At 38.6% G+C, this 14,677-nt stretch overlaps 1 protein-coding gene across 1 annotated transcript in view; it reads right to left on the reverse strand.

The window, feature by feature from the left end:
- LOC127630582 (pappalysin-1-like) overlaps nucleotides 1-14,677 on the reverse strand; it is a 130,376-nt gene that overhangs the window by 2,618 nt on the left and 113,081 nt on the right. Inside the window, exons 20-21 of the mRNA XM_052108205.1 lie at nucleotides 11,635-11,706; nucleotides 10,175-10,273 (exon numbers count right to left, since the gene is read on the reverse strand). Coding sequence (XP_051964165.1) covers nucleotides 10,175-10,273; nucleotides 11,635-11,706 — 171 coding nt within the window. The remainder of the gene's footprint in view (nucleotides 1-10,174; nucleotides 10,274-11,634; nucleotides 11,707-14,677) is intronic.

The following is a 14,677-nucleotide window of genomic DNA, read 5'->3' on the forward strand; positions in this document are numbered from 1 at the left end:
ACCCTTTATATGAGAGTCTAGAGTCTTGTGAACAGTATTCAGTCAGTTTTTATTCATTTAAATTATGCGTTGCATATAGCAAAGCTAAAATAGAATGCCCATGCATGTGGACGATGGGTCGCACAAGGTGGAGTACGAATACCAACCCATAATAATTACATTTACATTATTTTGTTATTCTAATATGTCCCAGTTGTTTTAGAAGAAGAGGTTTCACCTTGTTCTTTAACAGTAATTATTGTACATTATAAGCTCAACCACAGTATTCTGATCCAAGGGTCCCCCTTTGTCATTACACACCTTTAATGTTTTTAAAGCCATCTAATGTTTTTACCTTTGATGTCAGACAGAATGTGGCACACAATTTTCATTGCTGCGAGCTAAGTTTAGACGGTCAGATAATCTAATGTGCTAGTTCAGAGTGAAAAAAGAGAGCAAAATTGTGCATATGGGGACAGAGGAACAAGGGCTCTCTTGTGTAAGGAGCACTGAGGGGAGGAATGTCCTCTCATTGCCCTGTGAAATACACAGGCCTTTCCTTTAGGTGTCCCGATCCATCGTAGGGGATTTTCCCCACTGTAAATCTAACCCATTCATAGTGCCCACAAGCTCTGGCTGACAACATCCCCTACATTGCCACAATTCTTATTACAACCAACCAATACTTGTCCAGTTGTTAAGTTTGTGTATGTGTTTTCAAAATGTTTTTGTTACCCTCACTCATCCCCTGAATTGTTTCCAGGAAAAAGAAACTAAACACAACAAAACAAAAACCTTTCACGCGAATTTTTAAAAATAATTTATATATATATATATATATATATATATATATATATATATGTTTGTGCAGAAATTTTCAACACCTACAAATCTTTGAAATGAATGTCTTTAGCACAAAACACCACGAGGGTGTAAATATTGGTGTACAGTTTAATGTTTGAATAAAACAGTTTGGGCGGAAATGTCTGAGTGAAACAGACTGTCCTTAAAGCTAAACTGTGTAACTTCTTTTGCAAAAAAATAACAAAATGTTATTAATGAGAGAGTCCATCTTCCAAACCATGTCTTTACTTTACCAAAATACACTTTGATAAACCTATAAGAATGATATTATATTATAAACATTTTAGAGCTGTCGAGACGGATTTAGCAGGAGATCGTATTCATACGTCATTCACCCGTGCGTGTTGATGTCATATCCATACACAGAGAAAATAAGCTCCGGCTAGTGTAGCGCGCGTTTGGGAGTAGCTGAAGCTGAAAGTTTGTCACAACAAATGAGAAACATTTACGATGGATCATTCAGAACGGCAAACCTCTGGGGAATCACCAATTGTAAAACAAAGAAACCCCGAACAGAGCAGAGTCTACAAGCAGAAAGGGAAAGCGACAGAGTCTGTAATAAAACCCGAATCAACATCAGCTTTGGCTTTTCAGAGGTGGCGACAACTCAGAGATCTGAAAGGATTTAAAAGTGGCCCAGAGATGGATTTTTTCTTACTCAACAGCAGGGCTGGACTGGTAATCTGGCATAACGGGCATTTTCCCGGTGGGCCAACGTACTGATCAGGGAAGGACTGGCCATCTGGAGAACCGAGGGGTCCGATGGGTTGGCTGCGAAACGGACAGAATGGGCCGCGACAAGCTAAAATGAGCCGCCGCGTTATCCATAACGGACCACAAAACGGCGCTGCTATATGCAGAAAAGGACAGCGAACTTTTGGGCCAGTTGCTATGTAAAATCCCGGACCGGTTTCTCTTCCCAGTCCAGCCCAGGAAAGATATTTTTTCCCTAGAGAACTTCAATAGATGCGAACAGGTGATCGATGCGGGGCTGCACGGTAGAAAGGAATAAACGTAAATCGTCCACCACCTGCAGCCTTGATCGGTATTTGCTTTTAAGCAGGTTCAAAGCGGAAAACCTGCACTCACATAAGTAAGTGGAGGTGAAGGGGATGATGACTTTCATAGCCTTTTGAGAGAGGTGGGGAAACTCAGTCCTATACGTAAAGCAACGCGATATGATGCTTCAGTCGCCATAATATTAACAGAGCTAAAAGTCTGGATTACTCTCTTTTGTGTTTGCAATTCTTTCAGCTTTCTGTCAAAACATTCCAGTGGCTTGGCCATCAGACTAGAGTGCTTGGCCTCAATGTGATTCCAGAGCTTACAGGGTCTCATTCTATCATTTGCTAGCACCTCTTTGCAAATAACACACTGTTGCAGCGGCGCATCATCGGGACCGGTCCACGAAAATCCCAACTTTAAATATTCGTGATCATACTTCCTCTGTTTTTGCTTGGCCCAGAATCTGCCTCCTCTCCTGTAGACTTTTGTTTTGTAGACACTTCAAAGCAATCCATTTTGCAACATGCATATGTGTACAGACATGAACTATTAAGATTTATTTAAACTCCCCCAGGGGAGGCGCGCCTCACCAATTGAAAACCTCTGTGCTAGAGTATTGTGGGTGCTTGTCATGGCGATGCTACAGTATGTGGTTGTTAATGAGTTCTGATTAGTTTTAGTGCAATATGTGGTTGCTTGGGTTTTTCGGATGGCCAAGTCAAATGAGGCCACAAACTGTATGATATCTGTTATTAAGTGTTTTATCGTTAGCCAAGCAAGAAGTCTGATTACTAAATATCAGCATTTCACAACAGTCAGACAAGCTCTGACATAAGCTTGAAAGAAGTGAGGCTGAGAAGTCTGCAGATTTTGACACTAAGCTAAACTGTGAGTGTACCTTTCCTTCAGCAAACCTTGCAACCACTGAATGTTCTCACAACATGTGACCTTTTCTGTATTGATGTCATTGGGACAGTCAACAGACAGTTTGTAAGTTCTCCAACAGACTCAGTGGCAATATGCACAGGTTTTTACCAATCTGTTAAAATGTTTTAACCGTATGAATGTTTTGACATTTTTCATTACTTTGGTCACAAAATACTGCCAGACTGCAGTTTGTAATATTAAAAAAACATTGAATTCCTCTTGTCAGTTGTCTATACCATAACTTCTTTTTTGGATATGGGTTTGCACTTTTATTTTATCAACGTCAAGATTAGATGTTTACATTTATTTGACCGTATAAAGGAAAGTACATATCTTAGATCATGCCACTGGTCACTATCTCTTTCTTTCTTTCTTTCTTTCTTTCTTTCTTTCTTTCTTTCTTTCTTTCTTTCTTCTTCCCTTTCTTTCTTTCTTCTTCCATTTCTTTCTATCTATCTTCCCTTTCTTTCTTCTTCCATTCTTCCCTTTCTTTCTTCTTCCATTCTTCCCTTTCTTTCTTTCTTCTTCCATTCTTCCCTTTCTTTCTTTCTTTCTATATATCTGTATATCTTTCTTTCTATCTATCTTCCCTTTCTTTCTTTCTTCTTCCATTCTTCCCTTTCTTTCTTTCTTTCTTCTTCCATTCTTCCCTTTCTTTCTTTCTATATATCTTTCTTTCTATCTATCTTCCCTTTCTTTCTTTCTTTCGTCTTCCCTTTCTTTCTTTCTTTCTTTCTTCCATTCTTCCCTTTCTTTCTTTCTTTCTTTCTTTCTTTCTTTCTTTCTTTCTTTCTTTCTTTCTATATATCTGTATATCTTTCTTTCTATCTTCCCTTTCTTTCTTTCTTTCTTTCTTTCTTTCTTCCATTCTTCCCTTTCTTTCTTTCTTCTTCCATTCTTCCCTTTCTTTCTTTATATCTGTATATCTTTCTTTCTATCTATCTTCCCTTTCTTTCTTTCTTTCTTTCTTTCTTTCTTCTTCCATTCTTCCCTTTCTTTCTTTCTTTCTTTTTTCTTCCATTCTTTCTTTCTTTCTTTCCTTTAGAAGAACCTTAGAAGAAAATTATTTAGCTTCTCTCTCTCTCTCTCTCTCTCTTAGCACATCACCTGGGACCAAATTCACTTCTTCCGTCATGACCTCACCTCGAAAATGGAAGACCTCATCATTATGTGGCATAGATTCAAAACCTGGTGATCCTCAATCCCAACAAACTAATAGGATGCTTTGTGTCAATGTTGCTTTTCTGTCTGCTCATAGCAGTCAGAGTCCCAGGCTAGTTTTTCCTAATTACTCTGTGGGCCTTGAGAAGGCAGTTATCCGCTATTGATGGCACCTTGGCTGACAAGAGCTCTGACAAATACAAGCAATGTATACTATGACTTACTGGAACATTGGATTGAAAAACACACAGTCCTTCCAATGAACAATGCAAACAGCCTTTACTCTAAGACCACTGAAATGGACACAGTACAAAGAACTCCAGTGAGAGCCTCTCAGTGAGGAGATTGAATTCCGTGTTTACTAAATCCAATAAACCATCGCATGGGGGGAGACTTTAGGAATCAAAACATAATTTCAGTGCTGTTTGGGATGACCTGATTTGCCCCAGATCTACAGTAACTGACCTCTTTCAGGTCATTCTGAATGTGCTTACTATATACAATAAATTGTACATTATCAGAACTTCTGTGCATTCTGGTTAAAGCATTACCCTAAGATAAAATGCCATATCAAAAGCTGCATTAAATTATCTAGACAAGAATGTAGCATTTATTGGCTCTCTAAATACAAAAACTACACTTGGTAAATGCACTTACCCTTTGGTGGACCTGTTATTTATTTATTTATTTTTCTTTTGTTTTGGCAGGTTCCTTTTCAAATTTGTACAAGAATACCGTAAAAGTTTCATTTGTGTCAACATGTAACTTGTTCAGGATTCAGAATTATTTACCTTAAGGACATATTTGAGACGGTTACATCTTAATGATCTGCAGGTTGAGGAGTGCCAAAACATACCTGGTTATACAGAGTTCCCTTAAATTAGTTTGACACAAAAGACCTTTTAAAATTTATGAATCTCATTGCATTAAATATAAAAAAACCACTTTCTGGTTGACAAACGTAGGTGGAACATGTTCACAATGTGATGCACTACACCTGTGTGAACTTGAATCCATTTTTAAAAACCATTCTGGCACCAGTTGGTTAAACGAAATGGCAAAAATGGCTCAAAAAAGTACAATTATTGAAAAAAAAAGTCTAGTATAATTTGTTTGCAGATGCCACTTGGTTTGACATTTTGTTGTCTAATACAATGCATTCATAAAATAAAAGTATTGCTGAATAGTCCAAATAAATGTGTACTTATTGACAGTCTATCGGTCAGCACCTCAACCTTTGAGAGGAGGATATGTAGTATGTTTTATTATTTGCTTGGGTAATCCTCTGGCATGACAAATCAAATGGCCCTCTGAGTTTATAAGTTCCTATATGATTTACAGCTGTATTTAAATGTTCACAGTCCAGTTCCAAATACTGTTTCTAGACCTTTCACAACAACTTGTGTATTTGGCCGGGAAATGCGTCATGCCAACTTTTTTCTTTTTGGCACAACACAATGGTAGAGTGATCCAAAATGCTTTCAGAGTTCGCTGTTGTAATTTTGAAAGTTACTTCATTCTTTGTCTGTCAAAAGAGAAACTCACTCTCTCTGGCAGCCAGGAAAACTTGCTCAAGGATAAAGAAAGGGAGGATCAAGTGAATGAGGGCAGAGGATGACAAGTCTGACAGAAGAAGATCAGTACACAAGCATACAAAAACCTTAATAGAGCTATGCATCTTTACCACTCTCAAGGTTAAATGCATGGACAATACCTTTTGTTGGAACTTATACAGTATATATTGTTTCAGTGCATTAGATGACAAAACATCAAACCAAGGTCATTTTACTGGATGTATGAAGTCAGTTCCCATCAAGTTCACACTGGTGTCCTAGCAGAGTAAACAGAGCAGTAGTTCATCGCATTAACTATAGACATGTTCCACTATTGTATGACTACAAGTAGGTGTCCAAATACTTTGTCTTAATTTTCAACACTATATCTATTGCTTTATATTTAAAAACCTAACTAACTTCTTTTTGTAAAGCATTTTACTTGAAAAACATGCTTGTACTTGTAATAAATGCCCCTTGGTTTGATATTTTGCTATCTAATGCAATGATATTGTTACATTTTTAAGTATAGATTAACGTGAGTGTTCACCCTAAAATGAAAATTCTAGGTATCACTTTCACATGGTTGTGAAACAGATCAGTATTAATCCTTTTTTTAATTCTGTAAATCTCTACTTTCACTTTCACTTACAGAATGTGAAAGAATGTAAACACAAAAGTGGAGATTTATAGTAAAAAGGGAATTAAACTTTGACCTGTTTCTCAACCACACCTTTCATATTACTTCTGAAGACATGGATTTAACCACTAGAGTCTTATGGATTACTTTTATGTTCCCCCATATGTTTGATTATGATTACTCCATATGTTTTATGGAGCTCAAACGGTCTTGTTACCATTCACTTGCATTGTATGGACCTACAGGGCAGAACTATTCTTCTAAAAATATTTGTTTGTGCTCTGCAGAAGAAAGAAAGTCATACACATCTGGGACGGCAGGAGGGTAAGTAAATTATGAGAGAATTTTCATTTTTGGGTGAAGTGTGTTCTTGGGGCCACTGTATGTGCAACTGTGTGTTGCCATGGCTTTAAAAAAACAAAACAAAACATATATGCATGTGCTTAGCACATTTGTCTACAATGCATTGTGGGAAGGGTTCACAGAGTTTCCCTCATTGGTGTGGGTGTCCTTAAAAGTTTACTCTCCAAGGAGATAATTATTACAACACAAGACTTATTACCCTGCTGGTATGAATCTACAGTAGCAGTGCAGTAATACAATTTGCCGTATTTTGCAAACCTTGTGAAGAACTACAGCTTGTTGAGTTTATTTTATTGGTTCTTTTAAGGGATAGTTCACCTAAAAACATTTATTCTATAATAATTACTCACCCTCATGCATAACTTAATAGGCTATGTTTTAATTAATATTGCGGGCCACCTATCCAATACAATAGCAGTGAATACTGACTCACTTTAAAGCAGATGTTTCAAACTGTGTATGTGTGGGGGGGCTCTGAGCTCCTCCCCATTTAGTGTAACAGGGTTGATGCCATGGAAGGTTCGAGGGGCGGAGCCGAAGGAGGCTCAGGAGGCGGAGCCCTGGAAGGCTCCGAGGTTGAAGCCCTGGGTGACTCGAGAGGCGGAGCTCTGGAAGGCTCGGGAGACGGTGCCGTAGCAGACTCGGGAGACGGTGCCGTAGCAGCCTTGGGGGGCGGAGCTGAGGATGGCAGAGCCATGGAGGACTCTGGGGGCGGAGCCGTAGAAGGCAGAGCCATGGAGGACTCTGGGGGCGGAGCCGTAGAAGGGAGAGCTATGGAGGACTCTGGGGGCAGAGCCGTAGAAGGCAGAGCCATGGAGGATTCTGGGGGCGGAGCCATAGAAGACCCGGGTGGCTCTGGGACGGTCGAGGCTGCAGGTGCTGGCTCACTGACGGTCGGGGCTTTAGGCACGGGCTCACTGACCGTGGCAGGTGTGTGCTCTGGCTCGCTGACCGTGGAAGGTGTGGGATCTGGCGTGGATGCAGCAGTGAATCGGCCACTGGGAACAGGATAGGGTTAGCCCCCCCCAAAATTTATTTAGGCGTGGAGTTACCTTGGGGACAGGGGCCGTGGAAGGCTTGGCAACAGGGGCCATGGAAGGCTTGGCGACAGGGGCCGTGGAAGGCTTGGCGACCGGGGCCATGGAAGGCTTGCAGACAGGGGCCGTGGAAGGCTTGCAGACAGGGGCCGTGGAAGGCTTGCAGACAGGGGCCGTGGAAGGCTTGCAGACAGGGGCCGTGGAAGGCTTGCAGACAGTGAGGAGTGATGACTCATTCCATCAGCTGGAGGCTGCTAGTGTGAGGAATTTCAGGGCATACTCGTCGTCGATAGAACTTTTTCCCTGACGGAGATTAAACAGTTGTTCACCTTGCGATGTATCCCCTGCAGGAAATCCAAAAACCTCCTAGAAGTGTCGAGTGAAACTGTCAAAGGTTTGGGTTACGGGGCTATTGTAATTCCAGAGAGGTTGGGCCCATTGCAGTGCTTGTCCTGTTAACAGTGAAACGACAAAGGCTACCTTAGAACGTTCGGTAGGGAAGCGATGTGGTTGCATCTCAATCGCTAACGAACACTGGGCTAGAAAACCACTGCAGTACTCTGCCACTCCAGAGTAGGGCGCTGGATAGGCGACGAGTGTCGAGGAATGACCAGGAGAAGGAATAGCGGAAGCGCCGGTAGATAATGGAGGAGCGGAGGGATCCAAGTTGTGGGTTAGCGCTTGCCAGAAAGCATCTGCGAGGGTTTGAATGGGATCGGGTCCTGCCGGGTTCATGATTGTTGTGGTCTGGTCTTCTGTAACAGATACTCAGACTCGATGGTAGTGTTAAACCCGGAGGTGTAGTTTTTTAAGGAAAAGTGGGGAGCGGGTAAACCTGGCTAAATTAGGGAGAAGAACAAGTATTGTCTCAAGGAGGAAGCAGGTAAGTGAGTCTGTGATCGACATTGTAGACCAGACCAAGAGTGACAGGAGAGTGGAGCTATTATACTGTGAGGCTGATGAATGTGGGAACGAGTTTCAGGTGCAGGTGATTAGTGTTCGGGAGAGAGTGATCGTGGAGTGTAAGTGCTGGGAGTGTCAGGAGGAACTGTGACATTTAGCATGTCAGGGGAAGCACAGAGTATGTTGATAAATTTACCAAGTAAAATAAAAAGCTAAACACAGTATGTATTGTAAAGATACTTAAATTAATTATTAATAATATCAACAAATGTTTTTCATCTTATAGATTGCAGCTGAGCCTCTGTTCATTCATACTAATTTTCTGCATCTGTAGACATGGTTTAGTGAGGAACATACCAAAGTCAGAGGAATCAAAATGAGTTTCTCATCATTAGGCCAGGAACTTTTCTTAGTAACTGAAGCATAATTCATGGTTTACTAATATATATATATATATATATATATATATATATATATATATATATATATATATATATATAGTAAGAATGATAATCTGATGCTCGCTGACAATGTTAGAAATGTGAGTATATCAAATGACATATAGTTACTTGAACGCTGCAAATTTATCATAAATCTAGGCTACAATAGAGCTAAATAGTCCCATTGTTATAAGGACAAAAAATATTTTTAATAAAGATAATGCAAACTATGTTTTCATAATATTAATAGAAATATTTAAAGATGTTAATAATGCTCACCGGTGAATAACGCACTGACGAACGAGTCTGTGAGACTGAATTTAGGGCTATTGATCATCATTGGTGAATCTTTGCCTGAAATATGAATTTTAACACTGTAACACTTATTTACTTGGCTATTGTATAGGCCTATAAAGAATATATTTATTATTACATGTATATAAATCTGTAATAAAGAAATAAATCATATTTTGTCAGAGGGATCTAAGACTTTGAAAACTCCTGCTTAAAAGCTTAAAAATGTTCGAAACATGTCATAAAAGTATTCCATGCTGCTTGTGTGTCATATTCCAAATCTTCTGAAGGCATACAGTATGTTTTGGTGAAAAAGTAATGAGCGCTATGACTGAGTCTCATTCACAGTGGCTTGTGTGTTAACATGAGAACTTGTATTGTTTAGTGTTAAAACCAATGCCAGTTCTCACATGAACATGTGAGCCACGGTAAACAAGCTTCTCTTATCACTTCATGAATACACAATGGATGTCAACTAAAAATGACTAACACTTAACCAGTCACAAAAAAAAAAAATAATTCTTGTTGCACTTAAATCTGTTTTGAATGCTATTCTGATGCTAGTAAAACTTTGTAGTATGGCACTTTCGTACAAATGTCTCCTTAAGATGATTCGCTTATGTTTTCCTCTTTTGTAAGTCGCTTTGGATAAAAGCGTCTGTCAAATGAATAAAAAAAAAATATATATATATATATATATATATATTAATTTTTATTTTATTTAATATTGTAATTGTCACCAAAACGAATACCTATTTTGAAGACTTGGAATATGCCGTATGGGTTGCATGGACTTCTTTTATGATGCTTTTGTGTCCTTTTGTATGAATGACAGTGAGGTACTATCCACTGACACTGTATTGAAAACATGGACCACAATATTCATTTCCGCAAGAACAGGCATTCGAATTATAATTTTGGGTGAACTATCACTTGAAGCCTATATAAGCAACAACTTAACAGTGTTCTCTTTAGAAGTCTTCAGAGTAAAAACAAAAGGAACCTTACCTTTTTAGTTTTAACAGTAGAATGACAGCAATCCCCACCATCATAGTTACAGAACGCACGGTTGTTGATGGCATCGCAGTAATTATCACCCATGAAGGGCTAGTAAGAAAAAGACAGCAACTGTGCTCATTAACATGGAATTTTAAAATACAAATAACCCTAAACAACTTCCTTAATCATTGATGAATATAATGTTATATAAATAAGCTCTTCATTTTCACAATTAACATGTGGCTCACTGCCATATAATAATCGTTCCACCATAAACTGACGTCTATCCATAAATTCACATAAACCCAGGAAGAAAGAAAGAGACAGCCATTCACACTTGCATAAATCCACAACTGTGTAAAAAAAGACACACAGACTTGAGACTGTTGCAATTATGTTGCCCTGGAAAAACTGAGTTGGTATTCCTGGGCTTGTGGATGGAGGAGGCTGCTTTTAATGGGGAAACCGAAGCCCTATTAAACTTATATGTGTCTCCCTTGGGAGTTGCTACACATTTCCATCTTGACAGGCACAAAAGGTTGCCCAACACACCTGTGACCTTTTCCAGCTTGAAATCATCTCTCTGGCTCGACCCAAATGCTTTCAGAGGGCTGCTAATTACAACCATTGAAAGTGGGTCAGGATGATGTGGGTTCAAAAGTCTGCTGTTGTGGCCCAAATAAAAAATGGACTGGTCACCTCTGCAAGACTTATTATAAATGAGAGTGAGATCAGATTAATTGTTAAAGCATTATTTGAATTGAGGTGAAGAGCACTATCTGAGTAGCAGGGCAAGAAATGCAAGAACCACAAGTGCTTTTAAAAATTATGATTATACAGGAACATGTAGAAAGGTTGATTCAGTTGATTCAATAGTAAATGTAAATTGTTATCAGTAAATAATTCATGCCAACTCTAGCACATCCTCAGTAGCTCTTTCAGCAAGAAGACACAGAAGTTCAGTGATTTGAGGAAGTTGGAAACCTGATATCCTCTAAATGAGGTTTCCAGGCTCTTCTAAAATGCAAAAGAAAACAAATTGCCCTTCAAAACAAAACAAAGGTGGTAACAAATACCACTTGTCTACTTTTGTTGGCCCAGTTAAACCTGACTCAGATTAGGCTAGATGGGTCCACAGAGCACAAGAGAGGAAGACACCAAACACAGCATGATTAGTTATGTATTAGACTTCAAAGGGTGTGAGAAGATGGTAGAAACAACTGTTCAAGGTTAGGCTTCAGAGAACAGGCTCCGCCAGACCTCCACGAAGGTACAGAGCTTAGAGCTATGGCTGGGAGATTAACTTGAAACAACTATCACTGACAAAATCCAAGTGGCACTAATAGATGTTATCATGCTACCTTAAAACTAGAGTTCAGCTTGTGTGAGCAAACAAAAATTGTGTACAGATTAAAATGGAAGAAAACAACAAAAACAACCTGTTGAGAGTAGAATATGTCAGCTCTTACCTCACATCCCTTGATGCAATGAAGTGCCTCTGGGTTGGGGTACCACTTTAGTCCCATGGTGCATACAATATTCTATATGGGAGAGAGTATGATTAAGTTTTGTTTGAATAGCTTCAAATAAAACAGTTTTAATGCAGGGAACCATTCAAAATTGAATTAAGAATGACTTAAATTCCAATTGAATTTAAATTGATTTTGAATAAAGACACCAAACAGAATGCATAATTGTAATTCAAATTTGAATTTAAGGATGTCGAATTAAATTTAAATGAAATTCAGAGAAATTAAATGTAGATTTTAACAATACATTTTTACTTGGGCTGGGAAATTTCATTATTTAAATTCTGCGTTTAATAGTTGACTGTAAAAAAAGAACAAAACAAAACAAAAACAAAACATGCAATTAATGCAGTATCTGTTTTTTCACTTCCTGAAACTTCATTTATGTTTTCCACATTTCCTGTAGCTAAAACTGGCCTATATAAATTTCAAAGTGGTACATGCTCACCTTGACTGCACATCCTTGCACAGAAACTAATTGTTTAATGACTGACATTAGTATATTCAAATTAAATACTATATATTCACATTATAAAGCTTTTTATTTATTACAATGTGTTACAATTATGAAATGCCTTTTATAAAGTCTGGGTTTTATGAATAGCATCGTCCTATGCGCATTACAGTTTAATTGTATCCAACTCGATTATGTTATAAATATAGTAGACATGTGTATAGATATCTGACATGTCTGAATAAATGAGTAAAGACCGTGCTCTCTCGTCGCTGCTTGACTTTGGAGAATTATTTTTTATGTTTCTTGCAATGTATTATGCACCATGATGAATCACGATTAACACAGAAAACTGTGTGATTCATTAGTTAAAACAATTGTATTTCAGTATTAATTACCAATAAACGTGTTATTATAAACACAACATATTAGGTATTTATGGTATAAATAATTAATTTTTAAATGCCACCAAACAAAATGCATATGTATTTTATATACATTTAAAAAAACATAATTTTAGACCATGGTGGAATAATACAGTACTTAATTTGCCAGAATGCATTAATTTACCTAAAGTCTTAAATTACAATTGAGGAAGTTCCTCTTTCTATCATTCTAATTAATATTACAATTCAACACTCAGTTGTGGTGGCCAAATAAATTCACACTCAAGGATTAAAAAGGAGACATTTTACTTCTTTCAACTTCGCAACCAACAGTCACTGTGAGGATAGCATTTAAAGAAAAGGAAAAAAAAAACACAGGTTGAAGTGTATTTTAGTTTTAATGTTAAGTAACTTTGCTCTGTTTGTTGACAGATTTCATTCCCTATCATGCAAAATACAAACAAATAAAATCCTCTATGAACCCAGTTATCTGGTTGAATGGTTACATCGGCTAGGAATCAAGGAAAGAGCTAGGCTTGAAGGATTACAGTCTTAAGAGCTTGGCTAAGTAGAGGAGTCATTAAACTCCAGGAGTGCTACTCAGCTCACACCCCTACTGGGGCACGCAAATGGGGTGCGGTAGACCTCTACAGCTCAGTCTCCTGGGTTAGCACAGGTAGAGAGGATGTTTAGAGAGGTGAAATGACAGGGTCTGGGGGAACTCCAGATGCAATGGGGAATGGAAAGGCTGAGCGTAAACAGAACATTTCCAAGAAAGCAGGCATTTGCCCTGCTGGCCAACTGTAGCCATCACACACACACACACACACACACACACACACACACACACACACACACACACACACACACACACACACACACTTAGTGTTCAGCATTACACCAAGGGCCCAAGTGGCTTGTTTACTCAAGGGCTAATTTAAACCGTCTTCTCCTGGACTTGTGCCTGTTTTTATAGTTTCTCTGAAGGCCCAAGCTGTGCAAGTGCTACCTGCCTTCTATTAAATAGACTTTTATACTATCTGTATCAGAGACTGTTTTTCATTTTTAAGGCCTTTTGACATTTTCCATCCATTACAGTCAAGACACAACATTTCCTGATGGCTCCCAAGCTTGTGTGCACTGAAAAACACAGTCAGTGATTTATGGTGGGCTAGATTACAAGAGATGCGCATGTATGCATACACAGGATGTTCTCCTCCAAGTGTCTGCCTATGATTGTGATCGATAAAATTGATGGAAATAAATCATGTGAGTTTGATCTCCAACAGTTTCATGGAATAATTCAAAGGACCTTGTCAGGTCAATCCCCCTGCAAGGATGATTTACACAGGACAAGGAAAAAACTATGATATGGAGGATTAGCCCAGAAAGAGCAAAAGAAGACAGAACTCCTCATTATCCTAGCCAACACATCAGTCCATCAAAACATCATTGTACAAGTAGAATCAACAACACTAACACCAGCCAAAACTGCCAGAAATCTGAGTGAAACTAAGAGGCATTGCAGATTCACGCTTTACAACATCAGAAAAATAAGACATTTCCAATTTGAATATGATATGCAGCTCCTAGTCTTGTCATCTCAAGACTGGACTACCACAATGCACTGTTGGTCGGCCTTCCAGCTAGCCTCTAGAGAATATCTAAAATGCGGTAACTCATCTGGTTTTTAAACAGTAAGCAACCAAAGAGAGCCCAACTCACACCACTCTTGGTCTCTCTCCACTAGCTACCTGTAGATGCTTACATAAAATTCAAGGCTAAGAAGTTGGTGGACTTCTGACACAAGCTGCTTGTACAGCATCCTCAGATTTCAAAATAAATATATTTGGATAAACATGTCAACTAAACTAAATAATTAAATGTAAATCTGAATGTAAATGTTAGAGCAGTGCTCTTGTATTCAAGATGTGGAGTTAGTGCTTCCTAAAGCTCCAGTGAAGCCTGAATAATTAAGTAAAGAACCACATGGCACAGACCACATTATAGAAAGAATGAAAAGCAATAAGACCACACCAAAGTCTGCAATAATACAGAGGAGGCATTGCAAATATGGAATGAAAAATCCAGACAACCTCATAACCACTCGAGGGCATGACGTCACCCAAAAATGTCATTCAGT

This window comes from Xyrauchen texanus, chromosome 3, assembly GCF_025860055.1.
Source record: "Xyrauchen texanus isolate HMW12.3.18 chromosome 3, RBS_HiC_50CHRs, whole genome shotgun sequence".
NCBI classification, from domain to species: Eukaryota; Metazoa; Chordata; class Actinopteri; order Cypriniformes; family Catostomidae; genus Xyrauchen; species Xyrauchen texanus.